This window comes from Cyrtonyx montezumae, unplaced genomic scaffold, assembly GCF_038088225.1.
Source record: "Cyrtonyx montezumae isolate F1298 unplaced genomic scaffold, pur_monq_1.0 scaffold_8, whole genome shotgun sequence".
Lineage (NCBI taxonomy): Eukaryota > Metazoa > Chordata > Aves > Galliformes > Odontophoridae > Cyrtonyx > Cyrtonyx montezumae.
The window spans coordinates 102,535,763-102,550,560 of record NW_027072089.1 but is presented as its reverse complement, the minus strand read 5'-3'; the positions used below and the strand labels follow the sequence as shown (position 1 = coordinate 102,550,560).

Here is a 14,798-nt window from a genome sequence, read left to right as displayed (position 1 = left end):
AATTGCTGTCAAGGTTTACCAAACCTTTTTTATCCAAAGTGAGCACTCTATTGTATATGTTTTTTCTTTGGAGAGAATAAAACTGAAGAAAAAAAATGACAAATGCTTATCACATTACATCATGCTGCACAAAGGATGCTGAGACAAATACCAAGATGTACTAATGGTTCCATGGCATGTACTGTACAACCTAAGGCATGTACTGTCTTAAGCAGCAATAGTTACTTCTGAAGAGTAGAGAAAAAAAGTAGGCAGGAAGAGTGAAAAAGAAACAGAAAGAAAGGGAAAAAAAAAAAAAAAAAAGGAGTAAGGTAATTGCTCTCCTTTGTCCAGCCAGGAAGACAAGTGACATGGTTTCCCAAACAAGGTACTTTTCTGGTACAACACATGACTCTCCCACAATTCCTTCTCCAAAATAACTATATTGTTTTCATCAGGATTTCCTCAGATTGTCTATTGCTTGTTTTTGATGAATATGATATTAGTGCTGAATGAAGCTCATGTTCATCTGGTGACAAGAGCCATCTGGAACACGCATGCATATTTTGGGAGCATTTTTTTAAATATCATATTATATTTTTATGAATTATATTATAGCCATTTTTAAAATGGCTACAACCTACTACCTTATCCACTAAACCTTGTTTTCATAGACTACAAAACAAGGGTTAATAAAGAGATAAGGGTAGAAGGACTGAGTTTCACACTAGTGTCAATTGTGTTCCATGAGAACCACCTACAACAGTATCAGGTTTTGCAGGTACAAGCCCATAGAGTAACTGCATAAGAAAAATAGAATAAGGGCAACAAGGGAAAAATAGTGTCACAATGTCTTAGGACTATGGAGGAGAAAACATGCATGTCTGCCGTGAAATGCAGACTGTGATGTAAGAGGTGAAAGGAAGCCTGCAGGATAACAAATGTAGCTCTTAGCTACACAAAGCTTCAGGCACTTACAGCGCTGTGCTACATTAAAATATTCCTGGATCATTCTCTGATACTACTGTGTGAATTTATATAGATTAGAATATGAACTGACAAATGACTGTACTAACTTCTCATGCTTCTGACTGAGTAACCATTCTTTTTGTTAGCAGGGGATGAAAAGAGCTCACTGCTTCTCCAACAGAATAAAAAAATACATAGATTGTCTTTCACAGCCATTACTGGTGCTCTGGATGGAAAATCTCTTGGTGTAACAAGAATGCTAATGCAAAGCCCAGACAAAGTTTATTAGGCATTTCTGTCTAGTTTTGAGATCACCATGAAGCAGTGATTACAAATTATGAGCAGATTAAAAAGACAACACTTCAAATTCCCCCTCAGAAAATTTATCAAAACACCTTCAGGGTTAAGCAATAATAAGAAATAACAGTATCTTGAATTAGATATGACAAATCATTTATCATATTCAATAATAACCATCAACTTCAATTTTAAAAGATCAGGCTGACTTAAAGAAGGGAAATTATTAATAAGCTAACAATTTTATTTTCCCATAGGACTGTAATTCATCAGGCATTTAAGAAATCAATTGAGTTCATTCTGATAGGTTCAAGTTAGAGCTGGTAGCAATAAATGCAGCACATGAGGAATGGGGAAAAATGGAGAGTGACTCTCATCCAATGAAGGGCTGTAGGCCACCTTACAAAATCTTTGATCACCTTGTGCCTCTGCTTTACCATAACAGCACAGCACCTAATCAAACCTATGTGCTAGGTTCAAAGGCAACAAATATTTGCAGAAATTTCTGTGGAACGTTAACTTGAAAAACAGTCTAATTATTTCAGACACAGAACTGCGATATAGGCTGCTTTCTTGGATTATCATGTAATAACAGTAAAATATACAGGAGATAAACAGAACAACTATGCTACCTAGAAAAAAAATGAGACAATGTCATTTGCAGCATTACAGAACTGCCTCAGGAACACTGATCATCAAAACTTATATACTGACCCTGCTAGAGTGGTTTCCACATACCTGTCTCCCTTCCATAGCTCCTCGCATTTCCTTGAAAGTTGAGCTAAATTCTCCAATGAAGTCGTGTTTTCCATTGGAATCCCAGTCCCAAACTATGCACTGGGGAGACAAAAGGGAAAAGAAAATTAGAGCACATTGTTCTTCAAATAAAAATTTGGCTTTACTGACAAAAACAAACAAAAAACCAAACACAGAATAAATTATGATATGCATAGGATAGAATGTATTATCTAGAAGGAAATCACCAGTGATATTAAAAACATATTCTTGTCCAGATAAAAATGAAATGACTAGTGGAATCTCAACACAGCTTGCTACTGACAGTTATGTGTCATGGAGTTGGCTGATAAAAGCAAGGTCATGTATTTTAGAAAGAAAGGACTCATCTTTTAGCTAGGTGTATAAATACAAGATGCTGTATCTATGTACCTTTGCATGTTCATGTTGAAATGGGTGTCCTGAATTAGGATCAAAGCACCTCACTAAAGTGCTTTATAAATATCAGTCACTATTTAGAATGCTAGTTGCTGTGGTCAAATGCTAATCTCCTTTTTACAGCCAGTGAAGGTGAGACAAAAATTACAGAGACCATTTTCTGAAATGGCTTTGAATTCATGCGCATCAGTGTCTGGTGTCCACATCTTGGCTGTTTTCCAGTGCTGCTCAACAGTGACTAGTAAAGCCAAATCCTGCTGGTAGTCATTTACAAATTGATGCATAAATATGAATATCTCAATGACTTTGAGCTGTGAGAATTTTATTTTACAGATATAGCTAAATAAAATTCAGATAGCCAAGACAAAGTGCGTATCAGTAACTGTAAGCTTTGATAAACATCACTTTTAAAACAAGCTCAAAAGTAATAACGTAGCTTACAGCATTAAAGAACAAAATCCCAAATTCAGCCTCACAGTCTTCCCAGATAAAGCCTACATACATTGACAGACTCAGAAGCCCTTACTGAATACATCTTGATACCAAATCACTATTTTATTGGTGTTTTTTGTTGTTGTTGTTGTTGTTTTTCTTTTTTAAAGTAGAATTGCCACAAGACCATCTCTGCTATCACACAAGGAGTCTTCCAGATCTGCATAGCTGTGGGATGAAAGACTGGGTCAGTGGAGTTGTAGAGAAGCTCTCTGCTGAACAAGGCAGGTATGACCTGCATTACTAGCTGTGATGGGGCTGCAACAGTGAGGTGCCAAGCTTAGGGACAGAAGGTTTTATTAAGCCCCTTCATCTGAGCCAGGCTCAGTGCTTTTAATCACCAGTCCTAGTGATCATACAACATGAGAAGAATACAGGTTTGCTGCTCAGAGTGTTGTCAGACTGAAGCAAACTGAAGTTTGCTTTGTCTAAAGGAACACTATGAATTCACCCAGAAAGGAACTGAAGTTGATGAATCTTAACTGGATCTTGAGAGTTAAGCATATATCCGAATTAGTTTCAGTGAAAAAGACTTGCATGTTCACAGGCTACACTATCCAGCCAGACTTTTAATGTGGTTTCATTTATATTGAATAATACAAAGAACGTATCTAAGCACGGTAGGCAATCCTTTTTCACTGAATCATCAAACCAGTGGTCTGTAAATGAACTCTGGGGGTGTGGAACTCAATAGAAAGCCTGAGGCACGGGCAAAACGACCAAATTCTTTGAGGAAGAACAAAAGGACAAAAGAACTCTCAGCAGAAAGACTATCTTAACAAGAACTCAACTTAGAGCAAGTGGGTTATCACACAAATCATTAACAACCTCCTGTCACAGCCATAAGCTAATAAGTAACCTCATTGTCCATGTGAGATGCCTTGACTTGAAGCAAAGGAAGGTATTTAATCTGCATATCTAAGCCAGTTTACTGAATTTATATTACTGTTAAAAGCTCAGGTACCTCAGTTTGTAGAAAGAACACAGGTGGTGACATCAGTAAATTAATACCCCAGGATTCCTTCAGGCAGTATACCACCACCCAAAATATCATTCAAGTTCCTTTTTTAGCCTTTTTTTGAACTTTCAACACTTCCACTTATCAGGAAGACATTTTGTTTGATGCAAGTGGAATTTCTCTGATTCATACAGAAGATGTGCAGCAGTGCTACAAAGGGCTGCTGACAGGGAAAGAGTCCAAGTCTACGTCAAATTGCTCCAGATGTTAATCAGCTAAAATAGCTCACTGGCCAGGAACAGACCAGGCTCTTGAGTACTCGGTAGCTTTGCTGCTCTATTACTTCATATTTTGCTTGCTTTTCTTTATGCAGTGAATGCAAATGAAAAGATCTCCAGATCAAAAAGATATTTTTCCCTAAGACGTGTAGTTCCTTTTTAATTGCTTTGACATCAGAGGAGAGGAGGACAGAGGCACGGAAAGGGATTCCTGTGTCTGCTTATTTTTAGACTGAATTTTTTACAACAGTAAAATCAAATGAGAAGGAGCTTCTAGTTCTGCTGGTGGTAGTGTTACCTGGAACATAATTAAACACAGTATTTCTATCATTCATAGACTGGGTGAATTCTTCTCATGAGATTTTCAATAAAAATCATTATGTCCTAATTATAAATTGAAATAACAAGAAATGAAAACAAGAAAAAGCAATTTAATTCACTCAAAAGAACAAATCTGAAAATATATTTGTTTCATACAGTTTGAAAAGGCTTCATTTTTTCTTTCTCTAAAATTTCCTGCTAATACAAGTTAGTCAATTTTTATTGAAATTGCTTTCTAATTTTTTCATGAAAAAATGGATTTCAGAGATGAAGCATGACCTAAAAAGGTATTTTTTTCTGTAATGATTGTGCAAATGATTGAAGATTCTAGAGGCAACATTAAGTGAAGAATATGCCAAAAATATCTTAGAAAAATTGATATAAAGATGCAAAAATATATTTTTAGTAATGATGGCTACTTTTCAATATTTTTGAAAAAATAGCTAATTCACCATGGAAAAAAATTGCACAAACTTTATTGTGAATTTTACTTTTCAGGTTCTATCTTTATATTCCATTGGAGCACAAATACAAGAAAAGACCCAAGGTTATTGGAGACCTCCAGGAAAAGGAAAAACTTGGAAAAATTTCTGCTAAAATTCCAAATCCTCTGAAGAGGGAAAACCCTGACTGCTGATTTGAGATTAAAATTTTAACTGGAGATGAGCAAATTTAAATTACATATAAAATGCTGCCTGTTTGTTTCAAGCTTGAAGTTTGATAACTAGTTTTCAGAAAGCCAGATGGTATTTTAATCTTTATACTGGCTTCATGTAAAAGGCAGCTAATGACAGTGCTATCTCAGTGCATTTGCACAGTCACAGCTAAGGGAGAAAGGGTGCAAATACATCTCTGACAACTTTTTTTTTTTTTCCCAGAGTTTCACATTTTGCCATATAAATTATTTGTTAATCACGGAAAAACATTTTTACACATGAATAATTCTACATTTCAACTATATGTGAAAAATACCTCTAAAATACACTTGAAAACAGAACTTGTTATAAAAACCTGTTCAGACAGAAAAAATAAGGAGGGAAGCACCTTGAAAAATATTCAGAATCAAGACCAGAGGTGGCAATCAAAGGATTATTTCCTTATGAAATATTTACAAGCTTTTTTCTTTTTTATGAAGACCCTATGTGCTTTTCAAAAGAAGTCTTCCATAGATAATCCTTTTTCTCTAGGTAAACCTGTATTAATTATTTGGCTCTGCCCTCTTGCAGGTCTCTTAAGCAGACAATTAATAGTGTATTTAAACTGGACTAGAAGTCGCATTAATTAAGGACAGTTTCCATATATTTAATTCTAAACACTGTTAAATCAGTGCTCAGATAACTGATGAAAGATGTCAGCCTTCTACCTATTGGTTACAAGTGCAGATACAGGGAACAAAAACTTCTGACTATCTAATCCTACATGGTGGTGGAATATTGCTAACTGGAACGATGGACAAAATCCTCCATCCATATAGGGTCCTTCCTCCCTCCCAAAGATATCTTCTGTAGCAGGGAGAGAGAACATTGCTTCAAGATCTCTCAAGAAGCACTATACTCGACTGAAACAGCAGACTTGGTAAATAAGGCATCAAAGGATTCACCCTGGTTATCCACATCTTCTTTCCTTCAGCTTCCTGCCTGAAATTTTACTTTTTCACTGAAGAGAAGAGGAGGAAGGGTCAATTTTAGGAAGAAAAAGATCTCTCGGATGGATGCATATGGACATTTTTCTGATTTTATTTCCACCTAGCTTTCTCATCAAGTCTAGATACGGGCAGTACTCTCACTACAAAGGGAATTTTTGATTAGCATGCAAGAAAAATTCCATTGGCACTGAAGCTACAACAGCACAGGCTACTCTGGCTTAATTTTCTACCCTTGCTACCGATGTGTGAGTAAAAAACACCTACATTTTTAATTCCAGTTCACAAAATATCATTTGGACTTTATTGACCATCCTCTATCTGCAGCCAACAGTGATGCCTCGTGATTTAATGATGTCAAATTAGAAATAAAATAATTTATTCCAGTGTCTCCAACAGAGTAAGGCATCCTTGTTTGATCATTCAATAGTAAAATTAGAATTTTCTACCTCAGATTTTGACCATACAATCCAAACTGAAACTTTATTTTTTAAGGTTTAATTTCTGTGACCTCTCTTGAGTCAACAAAGAGGTGTTCCAACTCTCATTATGAGAGTCAGACCATGTTTTCAATGAGTGAAACATGTTCTGAAAGTTAGTTTTTAATAGGTTGGCAGTGAGCCTCATGACTAAACTCTATCTGGAGGTAGCTAACAGCCAGATCACAAAAAATGTACTTCCTGAAAATAATCCATTTGATTTTCCCTCCGCCTGCCAGACACTGCAGATTACAGAATGAAAAAAACAAACAAACAACAACAACAAAACCCAAACCAAAAACTAGAAAATTCCCAGTCTTGCAAGCCTGAGTTTGTTTGCCCAGCTGTGCTTATGCTCAAAGCCTGAACATGACTGTTCATGTTTGCATGATTTATGCTGGCATTACCTTGCCACCTGGCTGTGGAGGTACAGCACTGGAACACACTCAACCTAAAGCACTTTGCTTACTTGGGACTAAACTATGGTGGCTGAGAAGACAAAATGCCCACTCTCCAACAGTCTTATCCCAGCAGATGGGCAAAACAGCCAAAAAGGCAGAAGCCCAAGCAAGTCCCCTGACTATGAGGCTCCTTAGTCTGATCTGGCTCCAATGCAGATGAGATCCTAGCTTACACATTGCACAAAAAAAAAAAAAAGGAGATTTATCTTTGTGGCTTTACTTCAGTATCCATAGGATACCTTTTAAGGAAGAGAATTCTCTTTGTTCAGTAAATGCCTGCAGTCCATAACTAGGTTACAGGGCCACGGTATAGGAAAAGTGGTTGAACACAATCTGTTGTGGGTGGCTTTTCCTTATGCTTCTGTTTAACAATATACAGATTTCCCCCTGTTTAACACAGGGGAGAAAACAAAATCCTGAGGCAAATGTCAGTGTCCTGCACTACTTGTATAATCACCCCAAGCTGCAGGTACTGAGAGGTGGTATAAGGCTACAAACAGAAAATCATCTTAGGTTCATTCTTCAAGATCAAAAAAATAAAAATCTCAGAAAGACCTCACAGAGAAGGTAAGAAAGTCTCAGAAAAAAAAATATTTACTTGATCATCAAAGTGATTTTTCTGGCACAGTCTGTCTCAACAGGTTTATTATTTCCTGATAGCAAAGTAAACCATCTACTGGACCTCCCTGAAGTATACATACACCCCATTTGGAATACTTCAAAGAAGGGCTTTTTATAGGATGGTCTTTATCCACTACCTACCTATTATCCCCCACATGGGCATGAGAAAAAACTATATAAAATCTTTAGTACTAAAGCTAGAGCACTTCATGCTATCTTGTTTCTGTATTCATGAAGTTTCAAGGCTCAGTTCTTCATTGTCCGCATTGCAAACCTGGGTTACACACTGGTGAATAACTGAATTTGGTCTTTTTTGCTTTCTGTGATACTCCTCAGTTTGGGCTTTTTCACCCAAGCTGGCCGTCACTTAGTTTTCTCTTTTCAATAGCTGTGCTTTTCCAACAAGTGTAAATAAATGTGGTTTTTTTTTATGGCTCATTTCAGATTTCCTCTGAAGTTGAGCTCCAGTGAGAACAGACTGTACAGAAGAAATGAACCAATGCTTCTTGCAAGTCTCTTGCTGGCATTTCTCAGAGCACTGCAGATAATATATTTGAACTTTTATTATTATTTTTTTAATATTGTCTCCATTTTTCAAACAGAACTACTCAAAAAACTGGAATAATAGGGAAGGAAGAGCTTACACCATATACTGTTACGCTTGTGCAACCTTTATGAAGGCAATCTAGAAACAACTTTCAAAGTTACTCTCTTGATTATATATATATATTTTTGAGAACTATAGCTTAATTTCTACTGAATTTGAATTAACTGATCCCCAGCAATGGACAGGCATGACATTAGTCAAAATTGCAGCTTTGTTATAGGCATTAGTTAGGAGATGTTTTCTATTAGCTTCAACAGGTGCCAGGATTTCACCAGTACCATAGTGCCTTGCCTCTTGACATAGGCAGTGGTAACTGATGTGTGTCAAAAGTTAATAAGATTGTATTGTCTTTCATGTTCTTTGCCTATTGACACAGATGGAGACTTGAGCCAGAAACTCATCAACAGCTTCCTCTTGGTTAATGGCAAGTGATTCAACATTCATTTTCACAAGCTAGCATAAATACAACACCCAAAACAACGGTCAAAACACAAAGAAAAATAATCTTCCTTTGGATCTAAGCACACATGAAGTTTGGTTTCAAAAATTTCTACCCTGGAGACAAGAGAGAAAGGAAGGAAAATCCAGTTTTCTACAGAGTGGCAGTTGCTCTGATACACCAGATGAGTGCTACTGACAGCACAGGGATACAAGACCAGCCTGAGCATATTTCACTTCTTGCCAAATGGAAAAAAAGGGACCTGTTGCAGAACTGCCATTATCGCATCCCCCTCTCTATACCACAAGGGATTTGAGCACACTGGCAGTGTCTCAGCAATGACGAGAAGCCTCTCGATTCGATATTGTTTCTTCTTGACAGATCACAGTACGTAAGAAGCAGCAGGGTCGTTTCAAAATCAATTAGTTATAAAATATAGCTTGTTGACTATCCTTATTTGTATCACAAGGGTGTCTAGGAGTCTCAGACAAAGATCTTTCACCCTATTTAGTGTATACAAATGCACACTAGATATACTCCCCTGAAACAGAGAAATATGCTAAAATAAGTTACATCATTTGAAGGATGACTTTCAACTAGATTTTTAATGACTGTAGGATTCAGTGCTTACAAAAAGATAAACTACTTTTCTGCAGTCTCAGGAAGGATTATGCAACAAAATCCTCAGGATACACAGAAGAAACTGCACAGTTACTGAACAGGTTCAGCGTGGATGTGAATGCAAACTTAGATTTGCACACTAGCCTAAAATAAATGTCTGTGTGTTTGTACTACCTACATATTAGACTCTACAACTTCTATATGTTAAGGGCAAAGAACTCCATGTTAACTGTAACGTCCCTTTTTTTCTATTTCCTCATTCAAAACAACAGAAGCAACATAATAAGCAACCCAGAAATGGAATAATAATTTTTAAGTATCCTGCATGTGTTTGTAAAGATTTTGTTGTCTAACAGATGAGACTGCAGTGTGTAGCATCTTTCAAGTAAATATAAAAGAGTGACGGTCCATCTGCATCAACAAGATTTCACTTTTTGAGCCTATGACTTTGTCCAAATAGGCCAATGACTCTCTGATGTACCTGCTGGACAAGCTGCAGGCACATGAGTGAAATATATCACAATTAATGGGCAATCAATAATCTGTCAGACAGAACAGGACTCAATCCAGTTCCCCTTGTTTATTCTCAGTTTCTAAAAGACTCAAATTAGCTTTACTTTGTGCACTGAAAGTCAGCAGATAAAATTCAACCATTGTCTTACATCTAGAGCATGAAAGGAAGATGATGACAGTTGGCAGAAGGAGTACAAAATGTTCCTCCCCACCACAGCAACACAAATCTGTCCCCAAACACTACTTGCAATAACGAGGAACATTTATACAAAGTGACTGATTACACTGATCTTTCTGTTGTCAATCAGTGGGGGATTTAATTACACATGTCTCTTGGATGTCGTTGCAAAAGAGTGACCTGGCAAACAGCATTGGGTTTAATGGCCCTGAACTGGTCACTCTATTCAGTGGATGATACAGCTGTACAAATAGCCATAGAGGTGGATCTTCCCAGTTTTGGATAATTTATAAAACGAAGACTGGTAGAGGATTCAAATATGGAAAGTTTTTTGTGTAATCTGGACAAGGAATCAATTAAAAAGTGCAATGTAGTTCTAAATGTTTACTAGAATAATGTTCTAAACAATAATTTCCTAAGGAAAACAAAAAACTGAAATATTCAAATTTTTAGGTAGTGCATAAGCCACTATACCTGAAATGGATAAAATAATGTAAGAGGTTGAGGTTAAACCTAAACTTATCTGAAGAGTGAAGGTCAGGGAAAATATAGGTCTTCTCTTATTCACTCACATGCAAAATCTTTAAAATCCATTCTCATGAAACTCCTGAACATTTTGCATTAATCACAGCAGTCATCATTGGCTGTAAGTTGTCTTGTTTCAGGTCATGGGGTGGTTTTTGCTGTTGTTTTTTTCTTTTCATTTTGTTGGGTTCTTTTTGCATGCTGTTCCAAACTTCTATTCTTGCTCTCATACAAACATGCAGTTGCTTCAAGCTGTATCCTCAGTATATCTTCTGTTAATTACTGCACAGATAATGTATTTAAAAAGAAAGTCCCCAGCCACTTTTAGTATTGCTCTTAAGTTTGTTTTCTCGTCAGAGTTTTGGTTTATGTCCTATGTTGAGTTTAGTGATGAATTAATCTCCTTTGCAGATACTGAAAGCACCTTAATGCAGAATCTAAGCCACTGCACTGCCACAAACTCCCTCAGCAAAGCATCATCAAAGATTTCCAGTAAGAGTTATATTAAGACCATGACATGGTGTCTGAATCTTTCAAAACTGATTATATGTCAGCTAAATAGCAGATATTTTTCTGTTTCTTGGAAGCTTACAAGCTAAATCTATGAAACAGACAGTAGCAGTCTTAATATATAATATAGCTTCTACATAATTATTCAGATTGCTGTTTTTTGTACACATACAGTAACATAGTTTCTGTCTTTTCTTCCTGTTCTAGGTAGAAAACAGATATTATAGTAACCGCCTGACTGATTAAGACTATGCAGACTTCCTTCGTCTGTTTGTTTTTCTCTTGTATCCATTCAAGCATTTTACAAATATTTCCCATAATTAAGAGTTCTTACTAACTATCCCTTATTCTTGTGGTTTGTCTCTTCCCATAACAACTCTTTCTATAAGCCTACATGCCACATGGTGGCATGGCAACTTGACAGTAAACTCACTGGGAGAAATGGCACACAGACAGAGAGTTCCTGTGCTTCCAATCAATATGCTTGTTTCCAGGATCTTTTGAGAACTGGGAAGGAGCAGCCTGGAAACCCAAGGTGTCCAGCACCACAGTTATGCTACATGACTAGTAGATCTGAAGGTTTTAGCACAACATAGCACAGCATAAAACAGTTCAGTCAGACAGGACATATAAAGAACATCATGTCCAGGTGCCTGACTATATCAGGGCTACCCAAAAGCTAAGGCGTGTTATTGAGGACATTGTCCAAATGCCTCTTGAGCACTGACAGACACAGAGCATCAATCACCTCTCCAGGAATTTCCAGCATTTGACCACCCTCAAGGTAAAGAAATGTTTTCTAACGCCCACTGTGACCTTCCCCTGGCACAGCTCTGTGCCATACCCACTCTGCCATTGGTGCCCAGAAGAGCCTGGCACCTCTCTCTCCTTCCCCTCCTCAGGGAGCTGCAGTGAGCAGGGAGGTTGCCTCTCAGCATCCTCTTCTCCAGATTGGGCAACCCAAGCATCCTCAGTCTCTCAGTAGCTTCTTTTGGAATAATAGTTTTGTAACAACAGGAGCATGAAGGGAAAGGAGAAAAAGCGTTGTAGCAAAAAGACTGAGGAAAGCAGAACCACTGAGGTTTCCATATGGGTGAAGTGATATAGAAAGGAGATGAAAGCCTGAGCAGTGATTTATTCAGCATCTAGTCAAGCCAGATATCTTCCCAGTGGAGCAGATAGAACGTTGTGGAATAAATGGATGTCACTCTATAAGTAATGCTTCCTATTAATTTCAATGGAAACTATAACAAACAGCACAATAACACTACTTGATGGAGGAAATTCTCTGCTGTGAAACAGTATTCCTCAACACAGTCACCACCGTTAGCTATGCACTTTGACTAGTGATGAACAGGAGTCTGAATACTGCACTCCTAAAATCTGCACCAGTGGAGATGACCCACTGTTGCTGTTGCCACTGCTGAAATGCACCACCTCCTGCCTCACTGTTCTCACATCCACTCCTTGGTCTTTAGAAACATTCAGCAAGTGGCTACAAATGTCAGTGGGTGTCATTTTTTCCACATAGAATAATTCAATCCCACACCTTTGCTCCACCTGAACTTCTGTTATCAGATGCCATTCTGATGTACTGCCCCTCTGCTGCCACCTGTCTCATGGCAACAACACGTAACAGGATACTGGTGGGAAAGTTCAACCTCTACTGTCATACCAACATCTGCCTCTGACAACATGGGACAGCATAATAAAATATGATGCATTACTTTCAGAGCAGCCCTTGTATAAATACTTAATATTTTAAGGTAGTATAATTACATATTAATATCTAACATAAAAAACAGTACAAAATACATTAGCTATATATTATTCATAACATATATATTATTACATATATTGTCCAAATCCAAAACTTAAAGTTGAATATTAATATTGCTTTATATGAAAGCAATATATACGTTTTCCTGCCTCGTGAGCAAGGAAACATGATGATGTATAAAGCCAGACTCATAGGAAATTCAGCAATATAGATGGCAATGAAAAGGAATCTGACAGTGAGTGTACCAATATAATAAACAGCATAACAATATCTCTAAGAGATAAATGGTCTGGTGTACACAAAACAGTCTACAATGTAGTTCAAGTCTTGAATCACTACTGTGATTTTTTTTCCACATAGACAAAGCAAAGCATGTGCAAACAGTAATTTATATGATTAATTTTCTATCTCTCCTTCTGTCTATGGACAGATGATTTTTGTGAAGTGATATATTCATTCTAAAGAGTTTCTGTACTTGTCCTGTTTTTCACCTGTGAGTGATTTGTAGTGACTATGGGGAAGTTCACAATATAGTAGGAAATCAGCAAAATTCTGATGTATTCACATTTTCACAAACAAGAATTCAAACTGCCCAGAAGTGGCAGTGAGAAGCCCAAAGTTAAGATTTTCAAGATGGAAATTCCCATTCAAATTCCTTTTCTTGACATATTTTCCAGTGGCAATATGAGATAATATTGTCTGGTGTCAAGAAATCTTTGGGATTCTCTGTTACTATTGAACTAACAATTTTCCAACAGGAAAAGCAGCTTTGAAAGTACTGCACCTTTCAAACATGTTTCTGCCTTTAAAATAAACAAATAAAGATTAATACCAAACAAAAACACAAAAAAATATATGAATATCATCAGTGGTATTTAAACAAAGAGGGAGAGATACAACTTCACCCTACCCAAATGAAACATGATTTTGGCAAAAGGCAGAGGTGAAGGCAAATACTACATGCTATATTATGGCTGATACTGCTGTTATTTGATTGATCCCTAAGGTGGCAGTGTTATTGGTTGGATTTTTCAGTGTGGGGGACACTTTCTAGATTCAGGATTGGACTGATGCTTGCTGAAGAAAACACTGCCACAACTTCAAGTGCTGTTGCTGCACCTGGAGCATGCCAAAACACTCATTTCAAAGGACAAGAGAGCTGACCCTGTTTACTGGCCTGATATTAACATGAGCAATTACATTTCTAACATCACCACAACCCCTACAAGTCAGCCTGCAGCAGCTTTATTTGTTGCTTTCTACCCTGGACTGCCACAGATCATTTCTGGATGCTCTAGAAGAGCTGCCATGTTCACCTCAGAGGTGGATGTCAACCAGCCATGGGTGAATCCTTGCAACAGTTTCTAATTACTGTGTTGAATAGCCAAAGCTCTCCACCGCATATGGTTCTATCACCACTTTTTGTTAGTTGAATTAAATCTAAGTGTACTTGAAGAATACTAGGTTGTGAAGAGCAACTCAAAATACTTCAGTGGACAAAGGGTATAGAAGAATAGAATGGAGATGTTGTACATACCTGCCCATTTTCTTGCCATTCTTCCCACTCCAAATCACTGACCAGGCTACGCAGAAAGTACAAGAGCAAATAAAAGGAAGTGGCTGCCTGCCTGAGAACTTTCTGTAAAATAAATGCTCTGTGTTTCAGTCTGCCTGCTCTCAAAACTACTCAGTGCCACATCCCAGACTAAATAATACTGCAAGACAGAATGGGAGAAAATAGTGTGTTTATTACTCTGGAGTATATTATGGTGCATCAAACTAGCAAACTACTAGGTTTAACAGAGTTTTCAGTTGACTGGAGAAAGGAAAAAAATAATTGAATCATAGAATCACCAAGTTTGGAAAAAGCCTCCAAGACTTAGTCCAACCATCCACCTTCTACCAATATCTCCCCACTAAACCTCGTCCCTTAGTATAACATCTAAATATTTCTT

At 37.3% G+C, this 14,798-nt stretch overlaps 1 protein-coding gene across 1 annotated transcript in view; it reads right to left on the bottom strand.

Moving 5' to 3' along the window:
• CPNE4 (copine 4) overlaps positions 1–14,798 on the bottom strand; it is a 211,832-nt gene that overhangs the window by 46,763 nt on the left and 150,271 nt on the right. The window contains exon 8 of the mRNA XM_065752112.1: positions 1,984–2,082. Within this exon, the coding sequence (XP_065608184.1) occupies positions 1,984–2,082 (99 nt within the window). The remainder of the gene's footprint in view (positions 1–1,983; positions 2,083–14,798) is intronic.